General features: G+C 39.3%; 2 protein-coding genes across 3 annotated transcripts in view; both read left to right on the forward strand.

Annotated features, from left to right (window-relative positions):
• The window catches only part of LOC310828601 (cilia- and flagella-associated protein 69-like), a 51,298-nt gene extending 39,891 nt beyond the window's left edge, over positions 1–11,407 (forward strand). The window contains exons 26-34 of the mRNA XM_083706217.1: positions 414–607; positions 697–788; positions 1,629–1,773; positions 3,360–3,433; positions 4,012–4,064; positions 6,467–6,574; positions 8,157–8,234; positions 10,175–10,298; positions 10,922–11,407. Of these exons, the coding sequence (XP_083562343.1) occupies positions 414–607; positions 697–788; positions 1,629–1,773; positions 3,360–3,433; positions 4,012–4,064; positions 6,467–6,574; positions 8,157–8,234; positions 10,175–10,298; positions 10,922–11,124 (1,071 nt within the window). The 3' untranslated portion in view covers positions 11,125–11,407. The remainder of the gene's footprint in view (positions 1–413; positions 608–696; positions 789–1,628; positions 1,774–3,359; positions 3,434–4,011; positions 4,065–6,466; positions 6,575–8,156; positions 8,235–10,174; positions 10,299–10,921) is intronic.
• A 1,448-nt stretch (positions 11,408–12,855) lies between these two features.
• On the forward strand, positions 12,856–20,800 carry CLDN12 (claudin 12). Of its 2 annotated transcripts, XM_083705145.1 has the most exons (5): positions 12,856–13,029; positions 15,082–15,148; positions 16,404–17,220; positions 19,545–20,126; positions 20,360–20,800. In XM_083705145.1, the coding sequence occupies exon 3, from the start codon at positions 16,425–16,427 to the stop codon at positions 17,160–17,162; it is 738 nt and encodes a 245-aa protein (XP_083561271.1). In that variant the 5' UTR covers positions 12,856–13,029; positions 15,082–15,148; positions 16,404–16,424; the 3' UTR covers positions 17,163–17,220; positions 19,545–20,126; positions 20,360–20,800. The 2 variants fall into 2 exon arrangements, with proteins under 2 accessions (XP_083561271.1, XP_083561270.1); XM_083705144.1 differs by having other exon boundaries at positions 16,404–20,126.
• The last annotated feature ends 796 nt before the right edge of the window (positions 20,801–21,596 follow it).

Raw genomic sequence — 21,596 nt, forward strand, 5'->3', positions numbered from 1 at the left:
GGAACACCAAAACCAGAGCAGCGCATGAAACCGCCGTTTACCTTCCCGCCGGAGCAGTACCTATTTATCTACTTGCACTTTTGGGCGTGCTTTTGAACTGCTAGGTTGGCAGGAGCTGGGACTGAGCAACGGAAGCTTACCCCGTCACGGGGATTTGAACCGCCGACCTTCTGATCGGCAAGGCCAAGAGGCTCATTGGTTTAGACCACAGCGCCACCTGCGTCCCTGCATCTGCTGTACTTGTTCTTATATAACCTCATGGTTGTCATTTATCACTATGGGGAAAGTAAAGTACTGCATTTTGGTCTCATTCATAGTAGCCTCACAGGGGGTTGCATCCCCTACTTTTCATAATGATTAACAAATTGCTAGTAAATATGAAATGGCAGTATTTTAATACTTTTTTTTTTCAGTATGGCAGGTTTATGGATGACCTTAGGATCTACGTGAAAGGAGGAACTGGCGGAATGGGCCATCCTCGATTAGGTGGGGAAGGTGGGAAAGGCGGTGACGTCTGGTTGGTAGCTCAAAAGAAAATGACATTGAAGAGACTTAAAGATCGATTTCCAAGCAAACGGTTTGTAGCAGGAGCAGGAGCCAACAGTAGGTGAGTATGTTTCATTGATTGAGAATTTGTGTGGTCCAGTTTACAGCAATCTTGTAATATATATATATATATATTTTGCTCTCCACAAGTCTTGCTACGCTGAAAGGTACTAAGGGAAAAGATTGTGAAGTGAAAGTGCCTCAAGGAATATCTATCACAAGGGATGATGGGAAAGTGATTGGTAAGGATGTTTTGGTTCTTCACTTTTTGTTACTGTAAAGGATCAGAAAACATATCAACTGTGCATCTGGCAAGGATTTAGTACAATAGGCCCTTATACGGGAAGGTTCTCACATTATTTTCAACATTATAGGTGAGATTCTTTTACATGAACCTCCCTTCCAACACACCCAAAATATATTGAAGACTGTACCTCAGATCTGAGAGAACAAATCATGGCTTACATTGCAGTCCTAACCTTGTCTACTTGGAAGAAAATATCATTGAATTCAAATTGGTTTACTCCCAGGTAGTTGGGAATAAGCTGCAATTGAGTTTAATTGGACTTACTTCTGAAGAGACATGGTTAGGGTTGCACTGTTTACTTTCTACTGAATCTGTGCAACAGCACAAACCTATAATTTGGCTTGCACTTCAATAAACTGGCATGTGCAGGTGTTAAAGGTATAGATGTACTGGCAGACATCCAGGAACAGTTAATTGATCATTCTCAGAAGCAGCTTAATAGATTTTGATTAAGGTAGTATATTTGCCTTGATTTATGTGTGTTCACTTACAGAACTCTGTAATTTTTTTGGAAGTAAAACGTGAAGGTAGCGTAGCCATGTTGATCATAAAAAAGTCCATAGCTGGGCGAGGCATTTTTCAGGACTCACCACAAAGTCTCAAAAACATTTGCCACATTTTGTGACCATTTAACCTGGAGGTAGGCTCCACTGTGTCCAGTGGTGCTTTGTCTCAGATGAGTGCTAAAATGTAAATGGCAAGTTGAAAGAAATGTCTGTGTCATTGGGAACAAATAGAACATTTGCAAAAAGCGCTTCTGTATCTTTATTTTTAGGTGAACTTGACAGAGCAGAAGACAGATTGTTGGTGGCACGAGGAGGTGTTGGTGGATGCATGGCAACAAATTTCTTGCCCTCCAGAGGTCAAAGGCTCATGATTCACCTTGATCTCAAACTTATAGCAGATGTTGGCTTAGTTGGGTAAGTCTTTGATCCTGAAAATTGCACTCTGGAGTCATGCTCATGTTTATATATTGAAGTGAATGCCCTTGTACTAGCAATATCCATGTCTGTACTACATCCACATTAATACATATTTAAGTTTAGGGAATGTTATTCATACAGTTAGTTATCCTGCCTCCAGATTATCCTATTGTTACTTTATTGTCATAAGACATCAGTGCTATTTTTCTAGAAAAATAAGTACCAGAACTCACCATGAACACCTCCCCCATTCTCTTAGAATGGCAATGGCACCCACCAGAGAGGTGCCGGAACTGAGTTCCCCTGGGGGGGAAAGCCCTGCAGTGCATGATGTAACTACAGTTGCATGTAACTACAGTTGCAGCTCTTGTCTCACTTCTTTCTGGTTTAATGTGTGAAGTTGAACTTTTACTCAGGCTTTGCCCAACAGCAAATGGAAGCTTTATAAGGAACTGGTGGGTGTTCGGTGTTCAAAACAGTGTCACATAAATACTGTTGCCTTTGTGATATATCTGTATACCTCTCCCACCCACCACCTACTTCTACTTCAAATTTCAGGGTGGTTTGTTCCTTCCCCACTTTGTTCTAGATGAGGTAAGGAAAGAATAATTTCTAGGGAGTCATGGAAACACCTTTGGTTTATTTCACTCAGTTGTTGAGTGATTCTCTGAAAGCTTGTTCTTTTGATCTCAGTCTGAGGTTTTTTTTTTAATATTTCAGTATGTACATAAGTGCTTTATCATTAGATCACAGACATGGAAAAAGATTTGAGGAACATTAGGCTGAGATACATTGAAAGTGAGACAGCATCCCTGTATACATTTCAAAGAGAGTACAGCTACTTCTGATCTAATAAAATCATTCCTGAAGAAGTATGATAACTTTTGAAATGGCTCTTGAGGCATTGCCATTACTCCAATAGTATCTTGAAAGAGCACCCTCCCTCTGCCTCATTAGTCCAATGTAAGGTATCAAAGTATTCTTTACTGGTTTTTGTTTTCTGGTTATAATCATTAAGAATGTGATAGCAGAGCAATTGTTCTTTCACAAATGCATATTTGCAAAATGGTGCTTAAAAGCTTAAACAGTTGCATAACATGGAGTGTACTTCTTTTGAGACTTACTTCAAAATAAAAAGGAACCGGATTTTTGGAAGGTGGAGGGAGAATAGCAACACAGTTTTTTCTTGCACTCCCCCCCCCGCCCCCGCCCCATAACAGTCCCGTCAACTCAGTCTTCCCTGTAATATAAGGTGGGTTCTTTCCATTGTGAGTATACAGCATATAGTTCTGTTAGGGACTTACAGGAACATTGGCTAAATACATATTTGGGGTACACTTTGATTGACTTTAAGGGGGGAAATTAGCATTTAAAGGCAGCTTTTGTCCTTGGTGCTTTTTCTAGTATGTACAGGATCTATTCTACCCTCAGAGTAGCCCACTTCTAAGACGTCTCCTCTTCATTTTAAACAAAATTCACTTGAGTAAAATGCATTTTAAAACTTGAAAGTGGTTTTATTCTTCTGTCAACTACATACTGATATGAACACTAAATAGAAATTCTTTCATTCTTCCCCCACCCAGATTTCCAAATGCAGGAAAATCCTCTTTGCTAACCAAGATTTCTCATGCTACACCTCAGATAGCAGATTATGCCTGTAAGTAATTAATTTTCCATGTATTAGTGTTTGCACCCTGATCTTGAATGCAATGCTTGCAATAGAAACACTTTGACTCTAGGGGCCATCTTCCCCTTGTCTCTGACAACAGTCTCTTGCAATGCCCTGGGGACAGGGGTGTGTGTGTGTGTGTGTGTGTGTGAGAGAGAGAGAGAGAGAGAGAGAGAGAGAGAGAGAGGAGAGAGAGATCTTGAGTATGGGCAGAGGCTGTCTGTAGTTGAACTACCCCTCCTGAATGAGAGCTCAGTCTTTCAGCTACCAAGTTTTCAGAGGATAATTGCAGCGAGCTATGATACCGTCCCTCAAGTGTTTTCCAATATTTAATAAGAATTTCTCTGCATTCAGTTTTCTATGTATCTTCTGATGTGAGCAACTTTAAATGTTTGGGAAGGACTTCTGCTATCACTGCCTGTCTAGCATTCAAGAGGTTGCTTCTGAGAAAGCAAGAGTGTTCCATCTTTTGACTGAGAGTAAACAAGTGTTTTGGGCATACAAGCCAGGGGTAAAACTCCAAAATACATCACAAAACAGGGCTCACTTTTCCTTACTTTCCGCAGTTACAACGATAAAACCTGAACTTGGAACAGTCAAGTATGCTGATTTTAAACAGGTTGGTTTCCAAAAGTAAGATCTGCATTAAAGGTGTGGTTGTGGAGAAACTTAACTTACACGAATATTTCAAGGAGAGCAGGCTGTTGACTTGTTTTCTAAGAAATGGTGGTAGCCTGAGATAGGTCTGGCATCTGTGCTCCTTCAGTTTCCATATATTTCCTTCAGATGGCTGTGTCTGTCTTAAGCAATATCTGTATCCAGATAAACAACCCTTTTGAGCCACGTTTACCTAATTTTTAGGACAGTGAGAGAGGCTGGACACAAAGTGTGACCCATTAGACCACTCTCTGCTTTACAATACTAAATACTGTAACATGATGCATTACCATTATTGCTGTTCAGCAGCTGAGAGTGATCTACTATAGAGTGCTAAACATAGGCCTGTTAAAATAATTTTTAAAATTGCCTGTGTTTCTTCAGAAAGATTATTTTTTCCAAATATTAGGTCCGTTATCCATGCTACTAAGTTTTGATGAAGAATTAAGGACCATGTTCATTCATGAGTCTTCCAAACTTTTGATTGCACACAACTAATTTTGACTTTGATGTGTAGAACTCTAGCTGGCACATGAGAGCAATCAAAGACATAAGATGAAAGCATTTTATCAAGAGGTGTTTGATGACAACAGTGCAACAATGGAGTTCACAGATGCAAAATGAGTAAAATTGCTTTTTCTCCTTCCTGGAACCAGGGTGTAGAGGGCTTGTCTGACGATGCTTTAATCTTTCTCTAAATAAAGTGTATTACATGGATAAGAATCGCAGCATTACTGCTAAAGATTATATTTTCCCCCTGTACTTTAAAAGAACTTCAAAATAACATTAAGCATCTGTACAAGACTCTTAAAAATTGCTTGGAGGTTTGTTTGTTTTTTACAATCAAGCAGTGTATAAATTTTATGAAACGAATATATAAAACAAGCATTATAGTTCCTAGCTGTCCTTTTTTACCATAGCAGGCATAAAATTAGAATTGATGGGAAATAATTTTGATCTTTATCCCCCACCACCCAAAATGTAATATATGTTAAGTTTTGAGTCTTGCTAATTAGTTGATAATTGCTTGATTCTTCAAAGTGTGGGAAACTCTTCAGTTCTCAGAATACAGCATGCAAAAATATTCCCTTGACTTCTGAATAGCTTAGAAGATCAAGCCTGGTGTTTTCTATTGTAAGGTTACCAGATGTCCCTGTTTCCCGGGGACAGTCCCCGGATTTGCAAATCAGTCCCCATACAGAATCATTGGAGTTGAAAAGTGTCCCCGGATTCATTGGGAAAAAAAATCTGGTAACCTTATTAAGCACCCAAATGAGCATGCTATGTTTATACAAGTAACGGTTCAAGCCCAAAGCATAGTTTGGTTACTAATGAATTGCATGCTTGCATGTTCCCTCTTCTCCTGTATGTGTCTTCCCTCTCCCTATTTAACCATAACCAAAATTGGATGTGTTGTCTCAATTGGTAAACTATGCAGTAATGGCCTGTGCAGAGCTGTCCCCCAGTTCTGATGTCACTGCAACTTACCTGGATGGAACTTGTGGGTAGCGTTGGAGGCAGAGCTGCAGTGAAGTCAGGGTTACCACCCCCTGCCCTGTTCCAGCCCTTTCCAGGTAAACTGCAGAGATTGCAGGGTCAGGATGATGGCTGTGCACCACCACATGGGCTACTGCTGAAACTATGGCTAGACTTTTCCCTCACAACCAGAATAAGAAAATATGTGTGGAAGTGGCAAACTATGGGTGGCCCTAAACAGGAGAAGGAAAAGCCGCACACAAGAGGAGAGAGGGAACATGCATGCCATGCGTCATTCACAGCCTTCCAAAACATACCTTTCAGTGTGCGAGGAGAAGCTTACTTTTAAATCAGATAATTCTAATGGAAACTTAGTGTTAAGGTTGGAGAAAACATTTTCAAAGGGGAAAATTTTGATCCTGCAGCAAGAATACAAAACTCACTTGCTGTGGTCACGTTAGTCTGTTTTTTTCTGGGTGGGGTCAAGAATTAATTGACTTGCAATTACTAGTTCCTGCAAAACTGTGGGTCATTCCCAACCTTACATTTATGTGACTGATTAGAACTTGTATCCTGCTCATGACTGCAATACTTCATTTTGTCGTCCCCCCCACCCAAAAAAGAAAGGCTAGTTGAAGACTTATGAAGGGGGGAGTTCTGCTCCATAATGTAGCTTGGGACTAGATATATGAGGGAGTCTTCAGGTAGTTTTTTCAATGGTTCAGCCAGATAACGTGCCACTTTCAGTCTCTTCTAGTAGTTAAGGCTTTTTGCCTAGTTCAAGGTATTGGTCTCTAATGGAGATGCTGTAACCATTTTTTAAAAATCGATGCGACCCAAATGATGATGGGATCTTTGGTGAAACTCTAATCATTCTTTCCCTCCTAGATCACAGTTGCTGATCTTCCAGGACTGATTGAAGGTGCACATGCAAATAAAGGAAGAGGACACAAGTTTCTGAAGCATGTGGAAAGAACCAAACAGCTCCTCTTTGTTGTAAGGACATGCTGTAGCTTAGCTTTTTATTTGACATCTTTAAAGTCTGCTTTTAATTTAGGCTTTGTTTTGGCGAAGAAGTAACCTGGGGGTGCCTGTTCATTACATCATGCCATAGCTTTGCTAATATTATCAATGAAAATTTAACATTTAACATGGATAGCTCAGTTGGTTAGTGTGTGGTGCTGACATCACTAAGGTTGCAGGTTCAGTTCCCATAAGAGACAGCTGCATTGCAGGGGGTTGGGACTAGGTGATCCTCAGGGTCTGTTCCAACTCTATGATTCTATAAGAATATCTATGAGCAACCCATTTTGATGAAGAACCGCCAGATGCAGCTGTTGGGAACCAATTCAGATTGGTCATGATTATATATTTCTACTGAAATATATTGCTAGCCAATGTGACCTGACCTTCACCAGGTCTTCAGATGACTTGGAAAGAGCAAGAAATTGTAGGAAGCTTTGTTACACCAAGTCTGAGCATTGATACAGGGTTTCACACGAGTCTTCCCCCGCCTTACCTGGAGATGCTGGGAATTGACCTTGGGACCTTCTTCATGCAAATCATGTGCTTTACCACTGTGGTATATTCCTTCCCCTTTGTAGTAAATTTATCACATAGCTGATATTTGGGGTGTGGTTGGGGAAACCTCAGGCCTGTGCGTAGTTCGTGGGGGGGAACATACACACCAGTCCATGACCTTTTGATCACATGATAATCAGGTGTTGGACTGGAATGCCTTTCCAGTTTGGGACTTTTTGAATTTGGCACCCTCTTCTATTGCCTTGCCTAACAACAGAAAAAGCTGCCGAATTTGGAAAGTGCCAAATTCAAGCTGCGAAGGAACAAAGGAAGACTCTGCACTCCCAATGCTTCCTTTGCAGTTGTGGCAAGTAAATTTTAGCAGCATCAGGAAACTGGTTCAGTTTTGGATCCCCACCCCTGACCTTGAATAAGCCAAAAGCAACATCAGGCTTGCTATGGAATGCGTGTATAGTGACAGTAATTTATGTTGGCATCTGTCTGTCTTGACAGACAGTGGAGTGTACTTGTGGGGGATGAAGTCAAACCTCTGTGTTAGCAGCACTGAAGCAACCTCCCTGGGACACAAGTCTGGGCAGTGTGTATGGAGGTCCTTGGGTGTCCAGATGACAAGACCCCACCTCTCTCAGCCTTGCTGGTGTGGTCCAAAGGAAGACAGAGCAATATGTTTGGCACCAGCTTGACTGCGGGAGTTGCCAGAAGGAAGCACACAAGATGCCACCTAAATGTCTTAGAGACTCCACTCCTAATTTGTGTAGGGTTTATTCCTTAGCCTTTTCTTCTCCCGAAGATATCCTGCAAGGCAGCGGAGGAGAGACAGTAAAAGAACACACAAAACTAAGCAAACAGATTGTTTCTGTGAATTGGAAACTGTTCGGATATAGCAGAAAGGATGCTATTTTGGGGGTAGAAATGTTTTGTGTATAACAGCCACCTCACTGCCATCACTCCCACGCTGCCTGTCATCTTCATGGTCTCTTGGAAAGTGAAGGATAATCATTTGATTGTCTGATTAAAAAAAACGTCAATCTTTCAGGTTGATGTAGCTGGGTTTCAGCTTTCTCCTACAAGCCCATTCAGAACAGCCTTTGAAACTGTAATACTACTTGCAAAGGTAAGTGTACTGATTCTTTTATATACAGGCATGATTTGTGCATATTGCGACACGCATGTTCTGACATGAGAGACCTAATTAAGATTTGATTTGAAATGTTTACTTGAATGGCACACCTATTAAAGCTACAAACTTGAAAACTGTATCCAAGATGTTTGAGATTTGGAAGTTTCCAAATACTTCTAGGGAGAGCTGCTAACATAGTGTTTGTCACTTTGTTTTTCACTAACTCTATTTTCATCTGTATGGTGGAAATTTCTCCGGTTCAGAAGGCAATGAGAAGTCAAGCAGTTTAGTCTTCAAGATTGCTTCCTGTTATCAAATAGAAAACACGTAGCTAACAAAATTTGTGATGCAGATTAACAGTTGTGAATTCCAGTGGTACTGTCTCTTAGGAATTTATACCTGAGAGGCTCAGGTGCTCCCAAGTGTACACTGTCCCATTTATATTGGCTTCATGTGCTTATTCCACATGAGAATATTCACCGGACAGCTATGGTTTGATTTATTATATTTCTATGCTGCTTTTCATTCAAAGGAATCCCAAAGCGGCTTAGAAACAACGTATAATAACGTGATAGAACTTAATAAAACATCACAAATACAACATAAATAATGCAAAATAATTAACAAATAATCAGTGAAACAATTACAACCTAAAAGCTCCGTTAACAAAACAACTTAAAAAAAGCTAAAGATCTAAATCAAAGCAAGTTATATGATTAATAACTCACTGCAGCATTTATAATCTAGAAAATAATATTAACAACATCAACAAAATAGCAGTCAAAAATAAACTAAGCACTGTTAAGTTCATACACACACTCCACACCCATGACTCATAATTTTTTCACTCTATTCAGCTCATTAAAACTACGTGTACGCATAATGCCCATGGCAACAACTCTCTTCTGAAGGTTCCTCAGTGGCTCTCGCCTTGTGGAACACCCTCCCATTAGATGTCAAAGAGATAAACAACTATCTGACGTTTAGAAGACAGGCAGCCCTGTTTAGGGAAGTTTTTAATGACTGATGTTTTAATGTATTTTTAATCTTTGTTGGAAGCTGCCCAAAGTGGCTGGGGAAACCCAGCCTGATGGGCGGGGTATGTATGTATGTATAAATTATTATTATTATTATTATTATTATTTATTTATTATTACAGTGGTGCCGCGCAAGACGAATGCCTCGCAAGACAAAAAACCCGCTAGACGAAAGGGTTTTCCGTTTTTCGATGCGCTTCGCAAGACGAATTTCCCTATGGGCTTGCTTCACAAGACAAAAACGTCTTGCGAGTCTTGAATTTTTTTCCGCTTCCCCCCCTTTTTCTAAGCTGCTAATAGCCGCTAAGCCGTTAATAGCCGCTAAGCCGCTAATAGCGCTAAGCCGCTAATAGGGTTGCTTCGCAAGACGAAAAAACCGCTAGACGAAGAGACTCGCGGAACGAATTATTTTCTTACGAGGCACCACTGTATTATTCCTCGGGCTGGAGGTAGGGCAGCACAGATGAAACCAGCTACCCCCTGATGGCAAGCAGAGTCTTTCTCCTCTCACAGTTCTTCCTCTGGAAACAGCTCCATTATGAAGGCATCTAGGACTGGAGCATGGGGCAAGACAGGAGGGAGAAGCCAGTCATGTGATGCAGTCACATTTTCTATTTAAATGGTGGTTGTGTATTATTATTGTGTACACATGGTAGACAGTAGTAATCAGTAATGTGTGAAAGGTTAAACGTACCTTCATGCTCCCCTTGATTTTGTCTCTGGGCCTGCTCACCCCTCTCATGTGGTCTTGAGAGGTTGTTTAAAAGGGAATGTGGCCCTCCCTGCTCTGGTTTGCATATGTATTGTGTAGTAATTAAGAGTTAAATGAAAAGGCTTGTATAAAGCCAAATACTTTCAACGACAATATTTTACAAATGGAAACGACTTATGTCGCAGGAGCTGGAACTATATAAAGAAGAACTTCGAACTAAATCTGCACTTCTGGCTGTTAATAAAATGGATTTGCCCAATGCACGAGAAAAATTGAATGAGTTTATGGAACAACTGCGGAGTCCTCAAGGTGAGATACTTACTGTACAGCTCCTTTTTTAAGATAACATATTCACATATTTTTGATAGGCAGCAAGTAGTGAGTTTTCATTACTGCAAAAGAAGAAACATTTTTTAGTTATATTGATTGTATTTTAAAGTAAAATACCGTATAACCAAACTATGTTGTCTTTCATACTAACCTAGAACTGTAATGATGCTAAAATGCTAGTGTCATAGAATTGGAAAGGAACTGTGAGAGTCAATCTAGTCCAGCCCCCTGCAATGCAGGAATATTTCACCCAACGTGGGGCTTGACCCTATAACCCTGAGGTTAAGAGACTCATGCTCTACCAACTGGGCTATCCAGCAGATAAGAGCCTTAGAAGAAGAATGGAATGCAAGCCAGTCATCTCTTCTGTCAGTAAATGCAGTTAGGAAGTCTTCTGGGCCAACAGCCACATCTATTGTCGTCTCCTAACATCTTGGCAGTCCAAAAACCAATTACCCTGACTTCCTTGGAATGGAATATCTTCAAACAACTCTGCTACTGCTGTTACATCAGGCATCTATTTAACTGAAATCCCTCCATAGCAATTTTTATACTGGCTTTATACTATGTGTAGTAACTCTAATTATATATATATATTTCAGATTATATGCACACGCTTCCAAAAAATATGATTCCAGAAGTCATTGTCAACTTCAAAGAGATCATCCCTATATCTGCACACTCTGGTGAAGGAATTGAAGAACTGATCATGTGTTTAAGAAAAGTACTAGATGAAGAATCTGAAAAGAAGATTGAAGATCATCAGAACCAGCAGCTTCGTGCACTGAGGAGCTCAGAAATATAGCAATTTCTTAACACACACAAACTATTATATAATATTAAGACATGAATTTTTGCAGGCCTCTGAACACAACTGAGTTTGTGGCAAGCCTGTATTTACACACACTTTCAGGTCAACCATTTCAAAAAGAAAAGAGAGTATGTTATTTTCCAGTTTCTGTAAAATACAGAAAAGTGTATCATGATCTTTTACAACAAGTCTTCAAGTTGCACAACCCTCTTAATTAAGTTGTAGAATATATTTCAAAAGATGTAAATAAACATGTAATTTTATATAAAGATAATAAGGAATTCCTTTTGTTGTCGTTTACTCCATCAGTGCGGGAGAAGAACGTATAAAACTACATGTGTTTGCTTTCCTGAAATATTTTGGGCAGAAATATTTAAAATCACTAGGCCTGTAAAGTGATTTATCAGTAGCAGTGCTAAGTTGAAGCATGGCAATGACATAGTCTCTATCCTGGATGCTCCAAAGATGAACAGAGGAAAAGGGAAGAGATAAATGAGTTAGACAACAGTGGCAAAAATGGGGTCTGGAAATTAACATAGTGGCTGGCAAAGAATGCCTTTTAGTGGAACAGACATGTAAATGGTGAATGTTTGTCACTTCTACAGCCATAGATAATCCGAGATAAACAAAACTCAAATTTTGCACTACGGAATTATACATTCTTGATCGGAATAAATTATTTCTGCCTAAATTAGACCGAACTCCTCACCTCTTTTAAGCAGGGACACTAAAAATGGTTGATTAGAGATGGCTGCAACTGAATTGGAAAGGAAGCAAAGGCTACTGATTCTTCCCATATAATCAGATCAGCTTTGGGATGGCTTCCTAATATGGTCCTGAATAATCTACTGCAATGATGCCCAAGGAATAAATAGCACTGGTCCTGGTTTCCCTCCTGCTTCCTTACACATTTCCTCACCTAATATGGCTACTGCCAACCTTCACATTAAAAATAAACAGATCACAGGAAAATGAGGCTTTTAAAGCAACAATGATGAAACCATGTTTGGAATGCTTTGGTGTATAATACATATGAAAGCTAGCAGCTGGGTTCCAAGTGAAATTCTACTTGTGTGGGTGTAAGATTGTACTGTAGTGTGGGAATTATTATTGGTAGTAATAACAAATTTATTACTTGTACTGGGTTGCCCCAGCCACTCTGGGTGGCTTCTAACACATCCTCTCTCTTCTCTCTCCCCACCCCTGTCAAGTTGTATCAGAAACAGCCTGGGAGAGGGATTCTGACGGGAATAATAACCCCACGTCCCCTTGAAGAACGTGCTTAGCTGGTTATGTCGTGTTTTGGAATTTCGCTGATATTTTGCTGCTTCAGATTTGAGTTTCCAGGTCAGACTCACAGGTGGATAGTGATAGCCAGGTCTTAAAAGCTGCCTTCTCAAAATGCTGTAGCTGAGACTTTTTAAGAAAACACAGTTTTCAGATCAGGCATCCATTATTATGCTTTAGGAAAGCTGGACACGCAATTCTTAAAAAGAGAGGCAGAGAATATATAGATTGCGCAGCAGCTGGCATATTCAAAAGGGTAAGAGAAAACTGATAACCAAGAAGCCTCTGAAGAGATGCAGTGTCCTATTCCAGCATCAGTTCCTTTCCAGTAACGCGCGATGGAGCTGGAGAAAACAACTTGAAATACAATCAGAAAGAGGAAGCACCCGGAACAATAGAGTAGGAAGAGCGATCCCTGGGAATTGTAGTCTTTAGAGAGGAAGGTGAAACGAAGAGCATTGCAGGCGGAGACTACAATCCCAGAAGCCTTTGGGCACACCTGGAAAAGACAGCCGCTTCCTGAAAAGCCGAGAGTGGGAATCCTTAGCGTCAACAAGAGGGGGAAGAGAAATTGGATGCTTGAAAATTAAGTCCCTCGAGCGTGGGAAGGGGGTGAGTACGGGGGAGATAATCTCTCCTTCTGCATTTATTTATATGTGAATCATTGCTCCTTCCAGAGAGGCTGGATTTCATTAGAATCATACGTCACTACGGACCGGTAAAGTGTAATTTCCATTGAAATAGATGGGATTTGCTTCGGCGTAGATGTATTTTAATAGCACAGTCCTATGCATATCTGCTCAGAAAGAAGTCTCAATGAGTTCAATGGAGCTTACTCCCAGATAAGTATTAGAATACACCCTAAAGATTGATGGCATGAACATATAAACACCTGGCGTGAAATATTGCCTTTAAAAATAAATGAATGAATTGATCCTTCTCTGATACTCTGGTTTAGGGTGAACATTCGAACATGGGCGATCAATAGGAGATTCCGGGCAGCGCAAAGGAAGTGGTTCTTCAAACAACCCAAAATTATTTTGTGGGATCTGCTGCAGCCTGCTTGATACGGCGGTGGCTTCTATCAGATTGTTTTAAAAGGGGATCAGAAATATTCATGGAAGAAAAAATTACCAGTGGCTGCTATTCATGATGGCTATATGCAGCCTTCAGGTTTTTGAGTCAGTACGCCTCACCAGTTGCTGGGAATCACAAAAGGGGAGAGTTCTCGTGTCCTGTTTGTGCGATTCATGTGCTTGATCACTGTGGACACTCAATTGAACAGACCTTTGTTCTGATCCAGGTCTTCTTACGTTCTTCTCTTTGTGTTTGTATTTCAAATGGTTTGATACTTATTATGCCCTGAGTTGCAGTTTAGCCCACACACTGGGGCTTGCTTGTGAGTTGTTCCATCTCTTTAGTCATCATTAGTAACGCAAGCAAAGTGACTGTCTTTTTATAGTTTCTGTACAGTGTTTTTGAAGGTTTCAAAACGGTGATTACAATCGGCTTCTCACCTTCCTTGAGTGCGATAACCCATAATTGAAGGTGAAACACTTCAGATGCTGGCCACAGTATAACCAGTATAAACATCACCTTATGTTCAAATACACTTATCACAAGTGTTGACCCAGTTATTAGCACATAAATGAATCAATGCAAGTCATATGTGGTTCCCTCTACATTCTCAAATTGATCTTGCATCCTTCTAATTATGAACTACGGTGATTAAACCCAAGCTCAGCTTGTAAAGCCTTCCCCAGCTTTGAAGGGATGGAAAAAACTTAACCTGTTGAATTTCTTCTTGTGTAACTGTTAGAGATGCATGATCCTTGCCAGATAAAGATTGGCAACTGTACTATGTTTTTACAAGTTAATATTAAGCACTGACTTTTCATATTTAAGGTTAGATCTTACATGTAGAGGGTAGCAGGTGGTACCAAATGCACAATTAAGTGCACGTCTGCAGTGCATATATACAACACTCTACACAGTCAGGAATGCTGAAGAAATATGGTTTCTGATCACCTGGAGTGTTGCCTACACGTGTATGAGAAGCACAACATAGATGTGAATTTGAGCACCTCAGGTGAAGTCTGCAGCCTCCCTTTGTACATAAATGACTTGCACAAGCAGAAGATCCGAGCCAGGCTTGTATCTCATAAAAAAAGTATTACTCATCTGTACAACACTTTTGGGTGCAGAGTGTTCTGCAATACTGTCATGTGCCCTTAGGATAGGTATTGAGGAGCAAAGGTAGAAAAATAGCAAAACTTTTCTCTTTTGACGACTTATAGGAAGAAATGTAACACTGTCTTAGTTTGGGAAGAGTTGAGTATGAAGATGTGTTGATGGAACTCCTTCCTACAGGCTTAGCACTTTTGGAGGTCAACTATTACTGAATATTCCACTGTATAAAAAACTGGTATTGTGCAGTAAGGGGAGCTTTGGATCTTGGGAAGCTGGATCCAGCCAAGTTAACTCTGAGGAATTCATCTTGACCCCTGTTCCTTCTGTCCCATCTCCATAGCAGTGATTCACTCCTACAAGTTAATTGTGACGATAATGAAGTGTTTTGAAGTGTTTTATATAAGTGAAGACTAGTTTGTTATATCTGTTGTAGTTGTATTTATTCCAGAATTAATTTGTTGTTTTCCCCCCTAGATCAGTTAGAATTGTTCTACTACTTGCAAGAGTTCTGCTGTTATTCTGGATTTGGTTAAATCTCTTGGTAAGTTTGTTCTTCTAAGCCTTTAGAACAGGGGTTCCCAAACTGGTCTGAGTTTAATATTAATATATATATATATATATATATATATATAATTTCCAATACAAAATTAAAAAAATAAAAATCCAACTACATATCCATATACAGAGATTTATCTGAATCGCAGGACTTTCCCCCCCCTTCCCTGGAGCCATGATTTAAATATTTAAAACTGCATCTTCTTCCAAACTCTAACTTTTATATCAATCCATATTATCCATGGTAATTGTTACACCACAAGTGAAATCTGGTCTGAGTTTCAGTCATGTGGTCTGTGGCCGTCTGTGGATTTCTGACTGAAGATGGGAGATGACATATCAATCCCCTTAAATATTTGTGGTCGTTTTTATTTGTATTGCTTCTTTTATGTTGTATGTATTGTATTTTATTTTTATTACAAGTTGAATTCTGTGGAATGCAATAAAATACAAATCATTAAAAATCCTACATCATCTAGCACAATGGCTACACCAGGTAGAAAAATAATCGTCACCCACCAATACCCTCAGCAAATTTCAAATGGTCCATGAGCGGAAAATGTTTGGGATGGGAAACGCTGCTTTAGAAAGAGCTTCTCCCAACATGCAACTGAAGGTATATTAAGACATTAATCTCTGATCCTACATAATAAGTGCTGGTGTCTGTAAAGACTTATTCTCAGCTTAGATCTTTATCAACTTAATTTGATCCTTATCAGCATGCAAAGGCTCAGTATTATGGTTGCAGGGTCCCTCCCCTCTTCACACACATTATTAAATAAGCATGAAACCTAGCTATAACCTAACTATCGCTGGATAGTTTGGTGAGAGGCCCAGGGAGTGACAAACAAGGTACACTGGATCTCCTTTGCTATACCAGCTACACCTGCTGTTTTTTTAATTAACCACAAGTAGCTTCTGATGCTGAAAAAAAAGTATTATTTAATAAGAGTGGCCCATTGTAGCAGAGCCTCCTGCACAACCCAAGCGCCAATGTGCATTCTTCAGAATTCAGTTTAATTTATATGTCAAGACTGTCAGTCATTTCTCCCTCATTATAGTTAAAAAAAGGGGTCGATCAGAATATTTCTTTATCTCATACAATTTATAGACTCATTTATTATTATTATTTTTCAATGATCACAGCGAATTACGAACAGAATAAAACAATAAAATTATCGTAATAACAGCTACTCACTTAATAAATCTTGATGATTTAGTAAAGTTTTTCCCTCTCCCAGGAGGCATTTTTGTTGGCTAAGATGGGTTGCCGTGATGTCCATGCTGCGACAGTCCTCGCCTTCCTTTCTGGTACAGCTGCCTTATCTGGACTTATTGCCGCGGCTCTGCTGCCTAACTGGAGACAGATGCGACTCTTCACCTATAACAAGAATGAGAAGAATGTCACCGTGTACACTGGGCTCTGGATTAAGTGCGTTCGCTTTGATGGCAGCAAAGACTGCGTCATCTACGACACCGAGTGGTACACAGCTGTTGACCAGCTGGATTTACGCGTCCTCCAGTTTGCTCTCCCCATCAGCATGTTAACCACTGTCTTGGCTCTGTTTCTCTGTTTGATCGGCATGTGTAATACCGCCTTCATAACCACCGTGCCCAACATCAAGCAGGCCAGATGTCTCATAAACAGTGCGGGCTGCCATCTTGTGGCCGGCCTCTTCTTTCTTCTTGCATGTGTCATTTGCCTGACGCCATCTATCTGGGTCATCTTTCATAACCAAGAACTGAACAAGAAATACGAACCGGTTTTTTCCTTTGACATCTCTGTGTTTATTGCCATTGCCAGTGCAGGAGGCTTACTGTTTACAGCCATCCTCCTATTCCTTTGGTATTGTGCATGCAAAACACTTCCTTCCCCTTTCTGGCAGCCTCTGTATCCTCATGCGCCCAGTGTGCATAGTTACGCCTCCCAACCTTATTCTGCACGGTCACGCCACTCTGCCATTGAAATTGACATTCCAGTTGTTACACACGCTTCCTAAATGATAAGCTGGAGAAGCCAAGCACCTGCTCCTTCTCTCCTTCGCCAAGGCACTGCAGGTGAAGTGTTTTCCCCATTCCCTCAGAGACATCTAAAAATGTTTTAAAAGGCTAGGTGGCGAAAAATTGCTATTGTAACTTGATAGCTTTTCCAATTTCTCTATCTAGGAATACTGCGGAGATAGGAATGTAGTTAGGTAAGCAAGCCATAATATTAGAATTTTACTTGTTTTGATATTGAAGCTGTTCACAAGTTTCTAGTTCTCATTAAAACTGGTGGCGTGTGAATTCATAGGTAAATTAAAGACTGGGACCTTTTTGCTTTTTATATTGTGAACTAGTTACTTCCATGAATTGTACTACTGAAAAAAAACCCATGCCTGCTGGTGTTTATAACCCAGTGCATGAAACTTTCATTTTTAAGTACTTATTGTCAGTCCAAATTTTTACCTAATTCAAAAATGCCTGGGCTGTAACAATGTTTACCGATAGCCATTTTGTTGTGTGTGTGTGTTTTTTTTTTTTTTTTGCTTATTTAGAAACATTTGTTTTGTTTAATTATTAAAAGAATCACCTTTAAATAAAAAGAAATATGTATATAAGCAGCATTATTCAATATAATAATGAAAGCAAAAAGTGAACATCAATGATATTTGTGACTTTCCAGAAATTGACACCTAATCTAAAACAACCAGATTTTAATAAGATCATTCAAAAATAGCCATTTTGTACTTTCTGAAAAGGATAAACTTAGGGATGTTGATGATTCATTGTAATAATTCCCCCCATTGCAATAGTATAGCCTGCATTTGCTTTTAGGTTTAGCTGATATTTCGTAAAGGCTACATCTTACTCTTTTTAAACATAGGATGTGACCAGAATCCATTTACAATTAATTTTTACGTAGTACAATACCCATAATTTAAATAGTCTTGGAATTATCTAAAGTTCACCAATACTAGAAATCTATATTAATAGGTCCCCTCTACACTAGACATTTAAAGCAGGGTCGGGGCACCTAAGAACTCTCAGCACCCTTAACAAACTACAGTTCCCTTCAGGAGGAAGCCATGACTCTTTAAACTGGAGTGATACCTCTTTAAATGGGGCCATAGAATGCTATTATATTTTGATATATAGTTATATTGGACTTTCTGGGTTATTTATTTATAACAAGGATTTTTGGATAACCAAAATTCCTGTTGCTGTAACTTTAAAAAAAATATCAGAATTATTTTAAACACCTTATAAGTTCGAATGAAATCTGCTGCACTGTATTCATTCTTTGCTTAGCAACGCCCTTTGAGCTTTAGACTGTGTTACTAAATTAGGATTATTTTTATGGTTTGCTGTATTGAAAATGGGCCCCTGAATTAATAGTAACACTAGTGATTTCACAGTATTTTTATATAAATAATTCTGAAGATGAGATTATTGTTAGAGGCAGTGTTTGACTTGACTTTTTTTTAAAAGACTTCTGGTGCTGTAGCTTTTCATGTAGGTTAGACTTCTCCATCTCTGACCTTGGTCTTTTCCCCTATTCATTAGGAATCAGGTATTTGGCTTGTATTCAGGTAATTTTTTCCCATTTGGTGGTATTTATGCCTTTTGAATAATGAAAAAAATACTAGCAGGTATCAGCTGTCAAGGTTTATTTTAAGTATTCAGAAATATGGAGCATGTCGTTTGAGCTATTCCTTTTTTAAAAAATCCACAAATGGATCTGAACATACTCTGGAAACCAAGACTACACATTTGTTTTAGCTGAAGGAAAACCTGGTTTTCTTAGTTTGTTAGGGCTATATATTCTTAAATAGTTAGGTAAATGTAAAAATATGATCAAAACAAAGCACTTATCAACATTCCATTCATAGAGAGAATTTTTCATCTTTCGAACTGGGTGCCTGCAAAAATTCTCTTTTTCTTTAAGCAACAGAAGTGTAAGCTGAAGAAAACTCAGGATCTCATTTTACAATTTGCATTCCTCTAAACCCGGTTTCTGCGATGTGTTCCATACTGATGTTTACTGTGATTAAAATTTTAGGTAGATCAATCCCGAGTCACAGGAGAGTTTTCGTTTTGATTCAAAGATTCACTGAAACACGGCTACTTTGAAGTCTATGGGGATTAGGAACAGCAGTGTCCTATTGATTTGTTTACAGGTGAAAATTGAAAGCTTTGATAAGTGCTTTGCAGTTGCACTATGTAAAAATTCACCACATGTGGTGAATTCAGTTTGCTTCAGACATTCACTGCTCATGTGATTGATGAATTCCCAAAGTATGAGGCAGGCCTTAACTTTTATGTACAGTTGTTGACAGAGGTATAATATCAATGATGCTAGAAAATGAAATAATTGCATTCCCTTTTCCTTCTCTTTTCAGAGGTTATATATCCACTTGCTTGTTTTGTTGAAGATCCTGTGATTCTTTCATAGGCATTTTGAAACTTAAAAATGTGTTGTGCACCTTTCTTTTTCTTCCCTTCCTTCCGATGTACCAGTTCTTGATTTAACATTGATTTGTGTCCAATGATGTGCAAGTGGAAGGCAGCTTGAAGAACCAAACTTCCTTCCACTGAAGCCCCCCAGACTCTTAAAAAGCCTCTCCAAGATGATCAGCATGGGTGGTGCCACCCAGAACAGCAGTATGAAGGGCAAATTACCTAAAATCAGATACAGGAATCGCTCCAGTAGAGCTCCACTGAGTGCAAGATTTCTCTGTCTGATTTCATAAGATTCCTGCTTTCTGCTGCAGTTCTGTGTGATGCACCCAAAATCAACACCTTATGCTGTTTATGAAGTTTCAGTCAGCAAAGGAAGGGTGGCAGCCTTCACTGTGCATGAATGATGCTGAGAGCTTCAAATGATGGTACTACATGGTTCAGTCATAATTCTATATGTGGTCCTTTTCTTTTAAAGCCATCTGCTACAGGAACTTAGTCTAGATGTTTGTATTTTCAAACTGGTAACTTCTTTTTTTTAGTTACAGATAGGTAGCTGTGTTGGTCTGCCATAGTCAAAACAAAACAAAAATTCCTTCCAGTAGCACCTTAAAGACCAACTAAGTCAGTTCTTGGTATGAGCTTTCGTGTGCATGCACACTTCTTCAGATACGAAGAAGTATCTGAAGAAGTGTGCATGCACACGAAAGCTCATACCAAGAACTGACTTAGTTGGTCTTTAAGGTGCTACTGGAAGGAATTTTTCTTTTTTTTAGTTTTCTGTTGTGTGCTTGCCTTAACATTTTCTTTTAAACTGGTACTATTGGTGCTACGAGCCAAATGTATTAGCTGTTGTCCATTATCCTTTAAAGACAAGGTTACCCCAAAATACATACCTATTAAAAATTCTGAACCTGCTTCTGTATGCAAAAGCCAGTGGATTTTATTTTAATTGTAAGCTGTTTCTTGAACTTTGATCTTGTTTAGCTTGTACCAAGAGAAAAATGTGAATTTCAATATTTGTTACAGAAAACAATTTTTCCATTTCTGTTCTTGTGTTCTGCATGAATATGTATCCATTTCTTCAGGGTTGCCTATTATAGAATTCTCCTTTTGGTATTTAGTTATGCTTCATTATGATTTACATTTTTTTTGTAAAAGAAAGTATGTATTTTTAATTATAAATGGTATTGTGCAACTGTGGCTTATTTCTATAGCTAGTTTTGAATATTGATCAGTTCAGAGAGAATGAAAGCTCAGGGCTCTCTAGTACAGTAACTGCTTGATTGCCCTCTAAGCAAACTTCAGTAACTAACTGTAACCCTATAGACATCTACTGGGAAGTAAGCCTAAATAAGATGAATGGGATACATCCAGTTAAATGAGTGTAGATTTGTACTACTAAGGAACATATTTACAGTGAGGACAAACATTATAAATGAGGTGGCAGTATTCTGAATCCACATTTGCAGTCTTGAAGAGAGATCCCAGGAACTGAAATGTGTAGTCAAACTAAATCCAGCATGTTTGTTGAGCGGTCTCCTTCCATTACTATGGGGGTAAAGATGGGTGGGAGTAGAAGGAATTTGTGGGAAATGATGTGTCTATGGGGGGAAATGTTTGGTCTCAAATCTCTAAAGTACACATAGGAACTGGCATCTATGAACCAACAGGGCTATCTCTGCACACAATGCATGTCCTACTCATTGGTCACTAGTGTCCAAATAATATACAGTAAGCCCACAACTTACGTGGGCGTTCCATTCAGGGAATCGTGCCTAAAGCCAAAACTCTGAATAGACGAAACACATTGGGTGCAATGGTGGGTGGGATTGCCAAAGCCTTTCCCCCCTTGGACATCTACCTCCTTTCCACCCTTTATTATTTATGCTGAGCGCTGAATGTGCGCGTTAAGTTGCAACTTGGAAGTCATACAGTGTTCAGTGGCCTTCAAGTATGCAAGGGATTTCAGCCTTCAGAAAAACTAATAACAC

Source organism: Podarcis gaigeae (genome assembly GCF_964106915.1).
Source record: "Podarcis gaigeae genome assembly, chromosome: 12".
Lineage (NCBI taxonomy): Eukaryota > Metazoa > Chordata > Lepidosauria > Squamata > Lacertidae > Podarcis > Podarcis gaigeae.

Excerpts from the sequence above, each read along its gene's own strand:
- CLDN12 (XM_083705144.1), top strand. The coding sequence starts at position 16,425 with ATGGGTTGCCGTGATGTCCATGCTGCGACAGTCCTCGCCTTCCTTTCT.